The 17879-nt window shown below is 33.5% G+C and overlaps 1 protein-coding gene across 1 annotated transcript; it reads right to left on the minus strand.

The window, feature by feature from the left end:
• Window positions 1–6871: 6871 nt before the first annotated feature.
• LOC128216071 (uncharacterized) lies at window positions 6872–12507 on the minus strand. Its single transcript, XM_052922662.1, has 2 exons — window positions 12194–12507; window positions 6872–9340 (listed from the first exon to the last, which is right to left on the minus strand). The coding sequence occupies exons 1-2, from the start codon at window positions 12505–12507 to the stop codon at window positions 7957–7959; spliced, it is 1698 nt and encodes a 565-aa protein (XP_052778622.1). The 3' UTR covers window positions 6872–7956.
• Window positions 12508–17879: the final 5372 nt, after the last annotated feature.

A 17879-nucleotide genomic window follows, 5' to 3' on the forward strand; every position in this document is an offset into this window, starting at 1 on the left:
AAACATATGTATAACAAATATCAACTTTAAGTGATGAACCTTTAAATGCTTACTAAATTATTTATTTATGGAAAATATCAATTAATGATAATACGATTGAAACCATGTGTTTAATAGCTGAAAACGCAAAAAGTATTAAATGATTGGTGAATGCTAAATGATTTGTTGTGATCTGCTTTCGTCTCATAAGGTAGAAATACCGTGTTTTCTGCCCCTTTTTCAAATTCCATTCAGTATCTTTTCATAAGATGTTTTTGACAATTATTCATCCGTTTTGGTATATTCAAAGAATTGTATTAATTGTGGTAAATCGTATTTGGGAGTAAGAGTGCATCTTTAAACTTAAACTTATATTGCGTGGCACGATAAACAACATTAGCTGTAAACAATACATTAAATAAGATAAGTTATAACACTAAATTTCTTCATCAAAGGCAAGTGTATATCCCTGGTAGAACTTTAAATTGGGTAATACAAATAACACGTTTATATTTAGTAAAGTTGTCAATATACATGCAAGTATAGTCGTCCACGTATGCAATCGTTTTCATGACATGTTGTTAATGGAGACTTCTTCCATTTGGTAGCATTATGCAACTTTTAAACAATTCCTGCGATCAAGACATAAGCAAAGACTTATTTGGACTATATATTTAAATATGTACACAATGTTCGGCTATTTTCTGATATAAGCATATTTTGTTCCTTAGTTGAGTCGTTAAAAGAAATGGAAACATTATGACTTTCATATGAAAGAAGATTGAATTGCATTATACTGGATATGCTTCCTGCCACTAAAGTAAAGTTAGGTTCATTTTTTCTCTGCAAGTGTCAGATGTATGTTTTATGAATGACTGCAGCTGAAAGGGCAATTTATCATGTACGCTGCCCAAGACATGGTCTTACAATATCCGTGACACTTGTAGACGGCGAACAAGGAAGTGACTTGAAAGAAATAATTCAATAGATAACATTAGTTATGGCACATATACTTATTATAACACATCATAACGTAACCAAGTCATAACGTAACACAACATATCTTAAGTTTTACAAAAGACCTTATGCGTTTAACATAATTGTACACATACACAAGCAATGGCATAAAATGCAATATATAAAAATAATTATATTTTTATATGCATATCATGTCCCACACTTGTAAGTTTGTTCCTTACCAAGAACGAAAAAAAGAATGTGATTCAAAGAAACATAGCAGCAAATTTTATTTTTCATAGTCTCTAGAAAAATCGATTGAGGTGATAACATGATAAAAAATATACTGAGGTATTAAACCGTTTTTATTTCAAATCATTTTTGTTTGATATATAAATTTTATTTCAAAAATCACTTTAAATTTCATAAACAAATACAATTATAAATTAAAACAAATTTCCATGATATAGAAGTGGAAATCATATATAAATATAAAGGTTTTTGGTTAAGTCATCACGCGTTCCGGTCATCCATCTTTGAGCGTTTAAAAACAATAGTTATTGCACTTTTAATACATTCATTAAACGCCACTTTTGATGTAATTTTATGTTTTGCTTAAAATCTCTTGTTGGTACAATGTACAGAAGATGTATTCATTGCAAGTTGCGAGATCAACTTCAGAATTTTATTCGTATTAGTATTATTTAGCTCTTATTGGCACTGTTGCCTAATCCTATTTGTCGTCATGAATGATTGACCTGAGAGTAGTAAAGAAGTTTGCAATGACTATTGTATTGTTACCTTTGTATCCTTTATTTGGCACGCGCACCATTTGTGATTCTTAAAATTTCTCACAAGCTTTGACATTGTCGTAGAAAGAAATAATATTAAATTGGATGCGCGACATTTGAAATACAATATAAGTTAGGTCTGGTTAGTTTTTGTATTAAGTATGATACATTTCAGCTTATACAAACAATACAAGTATAGAATAACGACTGTTACTCGCATACACATCGTTTTAGGAACTAGAACTAAAACTAGAACTAGAACTGTTTCTCTATACAAATGCAGACACAATTACAGCATGAAGTAAGTCTATACAACAACACTTCCTGAATAGGTTTGATGGCCGTCGGTGTGTGTCTGTTCCTTTTCACTCGATCATGGTTAATTGTTTGGCTGCTGGGAATGTCCGTGTAGATTCCATTGTACAATTCATGTCGTTTGTGTTTCCTTGCAGAGCTCCTTATAACACTGTGGTTTTCGACGCTAGTTCTGGTCTTTGGTGCAGACTGCGATAAAAGACAGTTCCGAGACATGCTCGTATGTCTTAAGGATGTCGTTTACGGTATAAACGGCACTTACAACATCTTGGCAGGAACGGACACAGAAACTATTAGTATATTTTGCAGGTATTTATGTTTCGTTAATTACAATTGAGAACCCGCATATGTAAGTGTTCGATCTAGTTTTCTTTTTTAAAAATGTAATGGATTTGAATAATATTTGTTTACACCGCTTTGTAAACCATTGATAAAAATAGTGTTCGTTATACGGCTTTGTTTACTTTTTTAATTGATTTGGAAGTTTCGACTTAAGATAAAATGAATAAGTTGATATTTTAAGCGTATCACATGATGTTTCTTTCTAAACCTCGGCAAAAAATCCTTCTCGAACAAGAACAAATTTCTTTTCTTCTATAACGAACAACAACTATACCAAGGGAATTTTCACCGTAACACATTTGCATTTCCCCAGATAAATTAAGAAATTATTTTGTTTAACATTCCATCAAACTAGAGTTATGGGAATTTTACAATGTTATGTCTATGGCAAGCTGTCGTATCTAATTCAATTTTGAGGCACATTGGAGATTATGAACTCGGTAAAATGGGCATTAACAGATGATTGCATCTTATTTTTAACTGTACATTATCGTTATTCACGCTGGGTGTTTACTATTTCACATGAGCGATTGCACGATTTAAAACAATATTGACTAACTAGAGGGACAGGCCAACTACTCCATATTTTAACCAAATTAATAACCTGTTTAAGGGCACAATAATAAAGTATTCGGAACTCCTCGGCCATTTTCCATCGAAAAGAACTTCGGATGTATTCCGGTGCATCAGAAGAAATAGTACGTTTAACTTTTTTTTTAAATAATATTACTAATTAAAAGTAGTGTTTTTATGTGTATTTCGTATAACCAAGTTCATATTGATTGCTAGTGAAATGTAAATTTGCATAAATAATTAAAATTTCCAAGAGTCAAGTCATACAGTTTAACTTTTAAATTGAAATTTACTACGCGATTTACATTCACCGTAGTTAAACTGTAAAGATTTCTGAAATTGTAAACCAATCATATGATGGAAAATGGCCGAGGAGCTCCGGATAAGGAATCAAGTTCAAATATTCGTTAAACAAGATACACGAAATATAAAAAATATACAAATGGGACAGACCGTTGTTAAACGTAGGGGTGACCCCAACGGCACAATCAGTTAAAACCAAGCTCCAAAATCACGAAAATCTAAATATCAGTCTCGAATCATTTTACCACATAGCATAAAAGTATTAAAAATCATATATGTTGCACACCTAAAAACGCATTCTATTTTAGAATGGGGTGATAGAGACCTTTGGACATGATTCCAAGAGAATTGTATTCTACAGCCAAAATATATATTGAGTACAGGTTATAATTGTTATTTAACAATTGCGCTAGTAAATTTTTGCCCTAGAATTAGTTTAAGTTAGTTTTATTGTAATATTGACAAAATCTATATATCAACACATTCCATGATAAAAGAATTAAAACATGCAAGTTTTTTTTTAAATAATTTTATGTTTTTATGCATATAAGAGTTGAGATTGAGGTTGAATTTTGACTTGAGTATTTGTGATATTAGGGCCAAGTGCTTTCAATCGATCAACGAGCTAGAAAAATTCAAGTTTCAAAATTATGCTTTGTCCGTGCCCTCTCTTCGTGTCTGTTGTTAATAAGATTAAATGTTATATTTGCCACCAAAATCCTAATTCGATTCTGGCTTATGAATTTGAGATATGTCACGTGGTCAAATCATTATGAAAACTTTCAAGGAGCCGCAAACGTTTATTCAAATTTGGAACTTATGTTGAACAAGATCATCGATGTTTATTTATACGAGAGGCGTCTAAACATTCGAGTTACAAATGCGATTACTCAAACAGTTGACGTCCGATGGATATAAAACTCGTACCTATTACAGGCTATTTATGTTGTTGTAGGGACGGGTCTACCAACAGAACAGCAGCTTGTCTTGAGAAACTGTACACCAGCTGTGGACAAAATGATGGCCTTTTCAAAATAGGGCATCCCAAAACTTGGCGGGAAAACGTTAATCGGATATGCAACAATCTGTCATGTAATACATTGTGATTTCTTTGAAGGTTTTATGAATTCTGTAAATTAGCCTCATAGCGATGACCGAGTTATAAATGAAACGTTGTTAGGTCGAAACACAGTAGAGAACTATAAAAGTTTGCCTGTCATCGAATTATGTATATGATATATTTGTTGTTATATAGAATACCATTAAAAATGCCCTGTTCATAGAACAAATATGTGATTGTCTTAGTAATTATCTTATGTTAGAACATAGTGGATAATTGTTTTAACCCGCTTTGCAGACCATGCGGTGTACAGCGACTGTATCGTCAGACAGAGGGCCACAGTTCATCATTGCCTGCATATAAACGATGGGCTGTTTCACGAGCGCCTATTTAAACACACGGACACCACCCAGACGTTCCTCATCAAGATATGCAGGTATATTATATACATGTTTCTGATGATCCATTTGAAGGTCAAACGCTATATTTCTAAATTATAGCGAACGTATGACATTTACACATTTACCAATTATCTGTACGAATGCTTTTTACAACGCAGGACTCTATTCTAATGAATGAGCGTGTGTAAAGAAATAAGGGTTATTCTTCCGTGTTATAATGGCATTCGATGAAAAATATACTCATGTGAATAATGACTTGAGAATACAGGATGGAACTTCTCTATTATTCCGCTGATGATTCGTTTTCTAATATTGTTGGTGATTCCTACACATACATTAATAACATACATGTTTTTTAGAATAACATCACATAATCTCATTATGATTTATATGTATATAAATAAGTGTCTCATTAAAATATTTTAAAACATAAGTTACAATTGTTCAATGCTTAGGTTTATATTCGTTTCCCTTTATTTCAGTTATTTTAAAGGTATACAAATATGCACTGTGAATCCACCAAGGGATATGTGTCACAAGGAAGCAGGTCTTCTATTACAACGGTTTTATACAGGCTTAATGCCTCAAGAATTGTGTGATCAGGATATCTCTTACATACCAGTTTCAACAGCGTTAATATCAGTGTCTTTTAACTCGATGTACGCATATTGTATCATGGTTTATGCAGTCGTAGTAGATATCTAAAAAGTATGTTGTGATCATTTTAAAGTAAATCTATGCACACCGTCATACACAGGAAAATACTTATTATACTGGTGTATTAGATAAAACTGGAAGTTCCAATAAGATTTAAAAAACGTTAACATGAATGTTTTAGCCGTACCAATTTTCAAACGTTTACAAAGTTAAACAACTGATCAACTGAATGCAGTACCGTTGCTTTGTAGTGTAATATGTACCAATTTTGTCATCCATCGCATCAGTGCTTTGATAATCAATTTTCGCCTCGAAGAAAGAAAGACAAACAGAGAAATAAATGTCATCTTTCTCAAGTTTTCTCTTCCGCAATGACACAAATGGCATATCAGCTCGAAAACAAGACAAGTTTACAATAGAAAAACTGGATACCAGGAAAATCAAAACTAAAACCTGGAATATTCGGTAAAAATGAAACAAAAAAAACACTGGAATATTCGAAAAACAAACTCAAAAACTGGAACATTAGGTGAAAATAAAATTAAAATGCATTAAGAAAGTTGAGTGTTTATAACATATGTCACTTGATTCTCATACGGTTGTCCTTTTTGCAGGAAAAGTTGCCTGGATTGCAGTGATATCTCTTCAAAAAGTTGGATAGTTGTTGAAATATTGAGGCAAACAACGCAGTTTCTGGTGCGGCATTTTAATGATAAAACTCTATATAAATAAATAACAAAATATTTACACAATTTTCATACAAACGGCGGTCTCATAAATGTTCAATTATGTAAACGCTTAAAGTAAACTTTCTAGTGTTCATATTTACAAATCCAGATAAAAATTACTCGTCGCGACAAGACTCTTGATCGCTTCTTATTAACATTCTGCTTATAGGAAAACTTGTTAAAAAGGATAACTTCTTTGAGAAGTATGTTCACCAAACCAATATTCGTGAAGTGAAACATTAACATAGACTTTTCAATGCTGACAATTTTCGCTGTGTTTTAGGAAGGTATCTGTAAAAATAGTGTATATGATTATTATCGTCCGAAACGTAGACATAAAGGACTTACAGTCCTTACCTGCTGTCGGCGAAATTTTGTTTTTCAATTCATCACTTATTTCAACTAAAACACGTTTATTTTAATGTTAATGCAGTTTGCATACACTTACAAATCTCAATTTTTTTTAATATTTTCCCAACCACGGACTAACACTGTTTTGGTCTGTGATAAAACATAAAACACCATAATTCAACAATTTGCATTCAGGAAATTTGGCACATTCAAGTTTTTAGTATCTAATTACAGGCCAATATACTACAGCTTGTTTTACTCCAAATTAATCACTGCACATCATTCTAAGCTAAGACTGTTTTCCGAATATAGAAGCCGTACCTGGTACTTTTGTCATTGGTTTGGATACAATGATATTGTTTTGAACTATTAAAGTGGGGTAATCGGAACTTCTTCCAAACAATTAACAGAACAAGAAGAAGAACGTTTATTCATCGAAAAAGTATATACAAACGATGTTTTTGAAATAGGTCAATATGACCCCTGATCAAACATTTCAACAAAATACCATGCAAATATCACAACGACAAACAGTCACATACATGCACATTGCATTTACAAAATGGTTACTTGACAAGTGGCACATTATGGTTTAATTGCCTAACAAATGTGTAATAACTAAGTTACTAGTGAAACTATCACAAATATAAATAATAGTGGATGTTGACCTAATGTTCCGTTTGAGAACTTTTTCTTTTTGGTCACATGATAATGTTTAATTCCTGGTATTTAATCACGTGATTTAACAAAATAACAAAGGATGACAATGTTAACAGAGAGCAAAATACATATTAATACATATCGGATAAATAAAATAAATTCAGTTACCGTATATATAAATGTATTGACAAGTAAGGGATATTTCAGTGAAATCTTAAATCTTCAACGAGAGACGACTCATGATTTGACAGTGCACACTGATGAATACTCAGAAAAGTGAATAATATGTCATTCCTATAATCATAAACTGTTAAACGATACCAACCAGATTTAGATTGCAATTAACAATTATATAATTATTTATGAATGAAAATTGTGTTTGTTGACTTATATCATAAAATCAAATCAATGAACTTTTAACATGATGAAAATGTTAAAACAACTTTCATGTGAATGTGTTTGTGCATTCAAGCTCTTCAATGCAATGTAGGTATGAGCTGATCGTTGTTTAATTGTTTGAAAGAAAATTTTAATGCTAAATCAACAACATTTAAAAACAACAACTTATATGTGTCATAAACATTAAATGCAATAAAAACACACATTCGTTCATTACAATAAGGATGCCAATGACAAATGCATAACTGAGACAGAGATGATAATGACAAAATAATATAAATATGTACAACATCAAATTAAGCCCAAATCATTAATCATCACTGATGACAACAAAAAAATCGCAGCAGCAGTAGTAATCAATTATTGCAATTTAAACGGCCAATCTGAGACAACTAAGCTTTTCCTCGATTCTGAACTTTGATTTGTTAAGTATTTAATTTTCATATGATATTTTCATTTTCACACATTTTCCCTAACTGAAGAACAACAATGTCATCCTCTTTCTTTCCACCAACAACAAGAGTGGATGTGTTCTCAACTAAGCATAATGATATTGGTGTGTTCATGCCATCAACCTTTCTGGCCAAGGTGGCCAGCTTTTTTGTACCCTCACTGTCCACCTGAATGACAGAACCACACCCAGAAACAAACACTAAGCCACACGGGCTTACACAAAGTCCAAATACTTTTCGTAGTTCAGGATCGGTGAATGAAGATAACACTCGCCCACATCTATCCAGTGATATCAATTTATTTTCATCAAAGTTTGAAACATATATGATCTCTCCATCAGGACTAACTGCACATCTGAGGACAGTCAACTTTCCAGAGTTGTCTTCATGGATCTTCTTAACAATCTCTCCATCCATGGTGTACTGGTAGAGGGCAGTTTTGGAGCTCACATAAAGTTTATCCTGGTGGTGAGCGATAGAGAAGCAACTATAAGCTGTGGTGAACTTTCTCTTTTTCTGAAATCTCCCCTGAGCAACTTTGATAATTTGTACTTCGTCTTTCTTTGTACTGTTACAAACTGCCACAGCTACCTCATTGGCTGCAATGCTACATACGTCATTAGGAGCAGATAAATCACAGTGATCAATGACTTCAAATTGGCTGTTCAGAAGTTTGATTGAACCGTTCCATCTTCCATCTGATATGACTATGTGTCCACTGGGCAACCCACATATCCCTGTTATGGTACATGTCTCTTCATCCTTATTCATTTTAACATTATATTGCTTTGAACTTAAGACCTGATAAGTGCAATATTTGTCTTGTTTGGAATAGTTCATCCCAGTGAAACCAAATGTCTTCAGACTTTTGAGTGATGACACAATGGTTTTATCAAATTCAAAATGGATTTCTTCCTTTGGTTTTCTCTGTATTTCACTAATAAGATAATCAGTTTGGTTTAATTTAGCTGTACATTTTCTGTATACAATATAGGATTTTGTCTCCTTGCATTTTCCAATCATTTGATTGAAATTTTCCATCAGTCTTTTCAGTTGATCATTCATATTGACACATTTTTTAACATCATCTCTGACATCATTTTCCAAATCACCAATGGTGTTGTCTAGTTGTTCAATTGTTGCTTTCTCAATCTGATCTAGAATTGAATCTATCTCTTTCCTAAGAAACTTGATTTCAGCTACAATATTCTTATACCACTTCTGAAATTCAGCTTGGTCCTTTGTACGTGACTTCTTGAGCTCATCCAAGCTGCTCCTCATCTTGTCCACTGCTGCTGGCAGCTGCTTGAACTCAGTTTTCGTCTGGAATCCTTTGGCAATGTCAGGGATGTGACTGATGCTGTTGCACAACCTTAAGCAATGGAAAACATGGTGAAATATTATTATTGAGAATACAAACGAATGGCAAAATTAATATTCGAATAATCGGTATTTCTTTCGAACGAATATTCGATTACCAAAATAAACTTTAAGAAGTTGTGGTAAAATAATATTTTTTGCTATAGTAATAGCCAGGGCCCTCTTACTCTTCTTGGTCGTTTTATTATTTATATTTTTTTAATATTTGTGCAATTATTACCTCAGCCACACCAAATTAAGGTATTGTTCCTCGGATTTGAGCCCAAAAAAAATTGAGTGAGCGGGAGAATTTTTTTTTTTATAAAACACGAAGCGAGCGAGGAGCGATACATAATTTTTCTTATAATCAATATATAAAGAAAAGATTGTTTAAAAAAAATGCCCTTAAACCCATTCGCATGCAATCTTGAACTGAACCTCTAATGGACATTGGGAAAATATCCGAATACATACTATTTATTCATACGTTTTCAGTACACGCATTATAGGGATAAACCAAATTTCTAATATTATTAAAACATATTTTAAGTATAACGATCATTCATAATAAAAAAATATGCTGCTTTTACCAAAAGTTTGAAACAACTGACATAAATCTACCTGAATCACTTAACCTCAATTGCAACTGTAATTAGACGTTCATTAGGATTGTGCTGTTTGTGGTGTTTTGTGCTGTTGTTCTATGTTTCTTGTTTGTGATGTTTTGTCTTTGACGTTTACACAATGCCATTAAACGGGGTTTATGTTTAAACTTTTGGTTACTGACCTTGTTTCTGTAGTTTTTCCCAGTATTATTTTCGGATTTTTAAAAACAATGAAATTTTACATTGGTATCATGAAATATCAGACTCTATATACATTTAAATTTCTTGACTTAGTTTCGTCTTGATTATCACAGTAAATGCAATAAATGCAGTAAATGGCATGTGCTTATCAAATTGAAAAGGACATGAACAAGGGTATGTTTTGAGTACTTTAATGGTCAATGAGTTGTTTTTATTTTCCCAAATTATTCTGTGAAAAAAAGAAATTAAGGTGATAAACGAAGGTAAGGTTTATCTATGTTGGGTCTATCCGTACCAGTTCTATAATCGATAATTGTGAAAAGATATTAGTTCGAAACTGTTGTTTGGTCAGAATCTGGTCAAAAATGACTTACCGTGAACCCTAATGTAGACGACTTAATCTATGCGTTCGAGTTGTTGTTAACCTTATTTCATGCGTAAAAGGACAGCAGATGCTCCAGTTGTCATTAAAATTGACTGAATATAGGACCAACGATCGTGACATGTGTTATAACTTTTACTTACTCATAAATAAATAAACATTGCTTACAAACAAATAAGATACTGTAACACTTAAAGTATTTCTTTAATTAAAGAGTAAATATACTTGTAAATGTTCCTTTAATGATAAAGTTTCTTTTATTTATAATCTAGAATGATATATATATATAATACAATATTTACATTGCTACAGGGTGGCTCTCTTTCTTGTTGGATAAACTTGTACGAAAACTATCTATCTATCTTGATACTTGGTGATGAGGTCATGGCAATCATTTGCCCCCAAAACAATCAGAAACCCGAACAATCCAAAACGGTCAATCTCAACCAATCAGGGGCCGTGCGGAAAATCCGTAGATTGCAGTCCGCCGCCACATCAAATGTAGTGCAACGTACGGAATCCGGACAAAATCCCTATTATACATACTCCGTTCACGTTAGCATGATCTACCATGGCGTTAACAGTTTAATGTATGGTTTAACGTAACCTTGTATGACAGAGGTATAACATTTACCTCTAAAGCATGTAATGCGAATAGAGAGTATTTCAAGGAAAATAGGCCGCCCCGAAACAAACTGTTTTACTTCCATGCTTCAATAACAACGTGAAATAACTAAATGGAATGACAAAAATAAGAGAAGTTAACATAGGTACATTAAACCATAACCATGAGCTATGGTATAACCACTGACCGTTGTATACAACACAACTACTATTGCAGGTAGGGGAAAAAGTAATGTATTTTCGCGGCCAATGAAAGTTACTGATGACAACAAATGCAGGCAGTTTTTAATATACTAGCTAGATTAATCATGTTGGATATAATAATATTCAAGAACTGTTTGGCAAATTGCATAGCCAATTACATTACAATAGATTAATTTGGACCAAACAATGAACCATTTTCCGGTTATGTGAAGCTTTCTTCTTCAGCATCTACGTCTTAAGGTAAAAATCTGGTCACTTGTATTATGACTTGCATAAAATAATACTTAATCACTCTTCATCATTCCGATTTCCATCCAAAAATAATCACTAATAACGCGTTGTTATAGCTATCAGTTTCAGAAACACATGTTTCATTGGATAATTATTGACTCAATTAATGATCCTTTAGTGCATGAGACGATGAACAATGAATTTCAACATGGTCAAAACGCATCAAATGTCAAAAATAATAATTTCCAAATTTCGAGTCACAGTATTTTTACTGGAAGCCACCATTTTGATTGAATTTATTGAAACCAATGTTAAACCGATCGATAAACAGTATAAAACACAACGCATCGGTAACTTTCCTTTACAAAAACATTTAAACTAGCGTAGAACAATAACAAATATATTATTTTTCCAGCCTTTAAAAAATGATAACCAGAAACATTTCGGTTGGCGATTAAAATATAGGAGTGGGTGAACAAAAAACCCCACATAATTTTTACATTTTCAAAACAATAGGAACGGTTAATCCCCGGAACAAAACCTCAATTTGGTGTAGCCTCAGAAACTGACATTATCAGATTTAATATTTTTATAAAATTTATTTAGGAGAGAGTTTTACCTGTGGTTGACTGCTACACAGATACTGCAGCACGGTTCCTGGTGATCATCACAATGGACCTCTAGCTCTTTGCCATGTTGGTCACATCTGTCAATTGATGACACCAACCACTGTTCAATATCGCCACGCCCAAACACATTGTGACTGTTATGGTAGCCATTGTGTAGACCAACACACTTCTCACACAGATAGTGCCCACACTCAGGACAGAAGTTGTGGGCTTCTGTGTTCAAGTCGTTTTGCTTACATTTGGAACAACAGAAGTCATGAATCAGGTCAGATCCCTTGTAAATCGATGACCCTTTAGTTGCCATATTTACTTCCAACGTGTATGAAAATAAGCAGTATTTTACTCCATCGTACAATTAAATATCACTACCCTAACTGAAATCCTACCCTATCACCAATTGCCTTCAATAAGATAACGCCACTTGCAAATCTTGTCTGTACAGGAAGTAAACGAAAATGCAGGGACATCTATTTAGTTGATCTATCAATAAACTCAGATCTGAATTGTTTAATTTAAAGGGATGATTAATCTTGTTTTAACATTAGCTAGCTTTCAAATAAAGTATAAACATATTGACCTGCACTGACACATGAACACCACTCTAGACGACAAGTATATAACGTTGGTACACATATCTTAATTATATACTTTCCGCAGGGTAATAGAGATTATTCAGTGAAATTAAAAAATATATTCCACCGTTTCAAACAGATTTAGCCCGCTCTTATTCTCAAATCAAACGTCAGCGCGCAAGGAGCTAGGACACAATTTCAATGACATCATTTCCAAAATGAAGAAACGTTTGTATACAATTTGGCTCGATTTTCTGAAAAACTACAACATTATGACTTTGTGAATTTTCCCAGACCGCAAAGCAGATTTATTCTTGTTGTTTAGGATAAAATACGGGCTGCAGCGCACAGTATCTTTAGTAATGAGGCTTCTACAACCACTTCAGTTGCACAATTTACGAACAGTAACTTTGTGTTTCACAGAATGACATAGGTTGGTCTGGATATACATTTCTCAAAAGTAAATGTGAAGTACTTCAGTTTCACAGAAACGTAGTCACAAACTTCGCTAGATGCTTAATATACAATAAGCTAAAGTAATTAAAATGGTATACCAAACAATGGTATAATTTGAAACGCTTAATCATGCCGTTACAAACGGTCCTGCTTAAAGCCACTCAGAGCTACAAACAGCTTCTAAGAACATCTTAGAGATACTTAAACACTTAGTGATACTTAAAATTAACAATAAAATGAAACAATGTAAGGAAATGAATCATTACGGCAATATTTAAAATTCAGAAAGGAATTTATTTCTCAAAGTGATCCATGTATTTGCGTATTTACAAAACAACAACAACTATTCATGAGATATTCAATCAAAAGTGTCTCGATAAAGGCATAATCATATAGATAAACACATTAACAAATGCTTTTTAATGATAAATTGATTTCAAAGCATCTGGTTTGATAAGGGTTGATAATGACCCGAAAAAAATCGAAAAATAATTTATGTATTTCGTGTCTATTTAAATTATCTCATAAGTTTGGGCTTTTAACTTAATATGATTTCATCAGGTTATGGACTCCAGCTTCTTCATTCTAGTGAGTACCAGGCCCAACTGGAAAACCAGTTTAGTTTCGATTTTAGCCAATTTTGTGGGTGCTTTAAATGAATTAATGAGTTTTCCCTAAATGGTGACGTTTATGGTGCAAAAGGTGGTCGTGCCCCCTACAATGCCTATGCAATTCATATTGTTTTGTAAGAAAACAGTTTTTGGTGAACATATTTTAAAATCGCCAAACGTGTGGCCTATTTACGAACAAGGGAAGCCATATTACAAGGACTTTTGACCAAGAACCCTTTAGTGTGAACTTGACCTTTGACCTACTGACATAGGTCTTTCACACAACATGCTGGCTGCTCATGGTAAACATTTGTGATGAGTACAAAATTACTATTTGCATGGGCAAGATACGGCCTGGACTAGTTCTTGCTTCCATAAATTAAATGTTGATATTTATTTTGTTGATGTTTACTACACATTTAAGTTATGGCGTAACCCCCATACCAAAGTCAACCAGAATCAACTGAGTATGATGATGCAATTGAATGCAATCACATGACCATAAAATAAACATACACATACATATATATACTAGATCTACAACATATAACAGTAAATGTCTCGTAGCAAATGCTTTGTGATAAAATATCACCCGAGATGAACAAAAAAGTCATGAGACCACAAATGCAAACGTCAGTAGTATTTTGGCCCGATTGATCGTCAATCAAGGTAAGTTTCTTATCGATATTTTTGTTATACGCGAGAGTTCGTTAAAGTGACATGGCGAAAAAAGAATGCATTGTTTTGTCTTTCATTCGGTGTGTTGGTCACCATTTATGTTTGCATAGTTTCCGAGAACACTTCGATAAAAATATTGTCCAAGAATGCAAACGCAAGTAGGTAGTATTAAAATGTCGCATATTTAGATAAAAAGGCACATAATTTTCAAATGTTTGCCTTTCAATTGTTCAATAATGGTTTTTATTTGTTATAAGTATATTTTGTGCGATGCAATTTGTACAAAAATGCATTTTCTGAAGTATTTCAAATTTGGCAAACGTACGTTGGCATTTTTATGAGGCAAACGTACGTAAATTTCCTAAAATGGCAAACGCAAGTTGGCATCTTATAACGTATTTGTAGTTAGCCTTTAAAAACTTTAAAAAATGTTCAAGATATTGAAGATAATCATTAGCACTATTATTAAATATCCATTGTAAAGAAAGTTATATAAAATTATGATACGTAACAAACAGTGGCGCAATAATGTGCGGGAGTGTTGCGGGAAATATGAGTTCACAAACAAACTCACATCCGGGCATACCGGTGGTATACAGAGAGTCCAATAACTATGCAACTTAACAATGCTTGTTTAATGTTCATCTCTAACACTTAGAACAGCTGTTGTAATGGCACATTAAAGGAAACACACGTTTGATACAAAGAGTCGGAGTACAGTAAAGTACGGGACTGTTTCGATGAACAAAACTGCATTACAGAAGGGGACCCTTGGTGCGCGGTGGGAACAGGTCAGACGCAACGATTCTAAGATGCTCGTAACAGATCGCATGAGGATAAACGTTTAATTTGAACATAATTTAAACATGTTTAATGAACCTTTTATTTTACCATCCTTCATGTTATGTGATATTCCTGTCATGATAATTATTAATGACAGATAGTGTGATAATGATAACCATAAAATGATATTATGATGATACAATGGCAATGTATTGCTCTACCTGGAACAATGTTTATATCACTGAAGATGTTCTGTCAACTGTATGTATAAGCGCTATTTTACAGAAAGAAAGACAAAATCTTGATGGAAATGTTCTTCAATTATTCAATAACGGTTAAATGATAAACAATTAAATCGATCACAGATAATCAGATAAAATCACATATAAGTAATCAAATAACATAACGAATAATTGATAAACAATACTTTTGTTATGATCTGCCTGAGATTCTACTTTCTTCGCCCTCTGATAAATATGGCCGTGCTGAAAATTCTTCTCTTGCCCACTGGTAAAGATAAAACAAGTACCCGTATGAAACTATTTTTTATTGTGATCACACGATTACCTGCTTTGTTGACGACTGTCGTCTGTAGCATCATGGAAACCTTGTCTCGTGGCAATTTAAAAAATCATAATTATTTATTTCTCGCTTCAAATGGCACCATAGAAAAGTGTTCGCGCTCCATTCAAGAAATAATGTTGTCCTCTTTTTTGAACTATTTAAAACAAACGATTTGATTAGTTACTTATTCTGAATCACTGCGCGCATATCTATGAATACCACGAATTATTGCATATCAATACGCATATAGGTGGGAGAAAAAGCATATACCATAGCCGCTCGTTTAAGATAGGTTCATCCAAACCCTCCCACAGGGTGCTCGCGAAAACACCCTACGCTCGGGTTAGGATGAACCTGGCACTCTCGGCGATGGAAGATACTTATAAATATTAATTGTGATGTTTTATTTGGTGTGTTTAATGCCTTGTGCTTGCACAAGCTACTTCTATGCTGATAACAGTTCCCACATTCAGCGCACTAGTATGATTTCTAGCCATTATGGCCGTCCATATGAGTCTTCAGGTCTCTTTTCTCTTTCATTGAAATTCCACACATGTCGCACGTGTAACGTGTCGTGCCATGTTTTCCTCGCCAAAGCCTGTTCAGGTCAGTCTTGGTGGTGAACTTCTGCATGCATTTCGGGCACAGAAACTGCTCATCGTATCCATGTGTGGTGCACCTGTATAAATACATATATGCTATTAAAAAGCATATATATTTGAATTTGAATTTAAAATACTTGTAATTGCAATATTTTGTTAACCTTTAATGAAAACTCCTAAGCTTTTGACTGGTAGTGTAATGTTCCTGGAATCATGTAGTCCGGAGCCCGGAAAATAAACATTTCTGTTTTAGTGAAAGTTATCAAGTATTTAATTTTCGCTTTATCGCTATTACTTCTTTAGGATGATTTCGTGTATTTAATACTAATGTAATGGTTTTAGTATTAAATGTCTAAATTTAGCTAGTAAATCATAAATTGACACAAAAGAAGTTCTTAATGGTTTTCTACTTTTTCTAATTATTGATCAACTTGACACCCCTACTCTGTAATGTAAGTTATATATACTGGTTTCACCCATAGGGTTTGTTAAAATGGACCATTCCATTTTGGTCACGTGATGTTAGGGTATATAAGAAGCGAAAGGCATAGAAATAGTTAGTTCGTGTCTCGACGCCGATGTGAGAACATCACGTTAATATATAGGGAAGCTTTAAAGAATCTTTTTGTACTGCTTAGGGCGGGTTCTAAACTATTGGGGAGTAGGAGAATTAAAGTGAAGCATTGCGCTACAGCTTCTAGTTTCCAGGTTCGGACATCCGTGGGGTTTCTTTTTGGCCTCTTAGTAAGCCTGGATCATTGCGATACAGACGGAACAGGGTCAATGGCTTGATTCCCTGTACGATATACAATTAGAACTGCGGGTTTCACTGATATATTGTGAGATTGTATTTAAGCGTTTTGTATGCTGGTCCTGTCGAAGTTATAGCATAGGTGTTGTAGTGTTTCCGTTTGTGCGTTCTTGGTTTTGGGATATTTGAATATTGATTCTTGAACCATTATAATTATTTCCAATCATTTGGTTATGTAAGCAATCATTGTTAATCACTTGTATATATTACTAATTTCATACTTAATTTTTGGGACAATGCAGTCCGAGAATGAATTTGTAATTTAATTTAAGGTAGCGTGTACGAGCTAGCTAGGGAAGGAACGTTACAGTAGATAATTGCTTAAATATAGAATAATACTATAATAATATTAAACAAAAATGTTACAAAAGAATACACTTCATATGCCGCGTCATGCTCTTCGTGGTGTAAAATATTTCTGACAGCATTTAAATGTTCCTACGCCGTCATGTCGTTGCTCAAGCAATTTCAGCCCCGATGCCGTTTCCAACGCATTCCCACAAACGCGATAAACAAATGACATCACTGAAACAGATGCAGACATGAATGGTGACCAATACACCGATCGAAAGACAAAACAATGCATTCTTCTTTGCGCT

This window comes from Mya arenaria, chromosome 14 (genome assembly GCF_026914265.1).
Source record: "Mya arenaria isolate MELC-2E11 chromosome 14, ASM2691426v1".
Classification (NCBI taxonomy): domain Eukaryota; kingdom Metazoa; phylum Mollusca; class Bivalvia; order Myida; family Myidae; genus Mya; species Mya arenaria.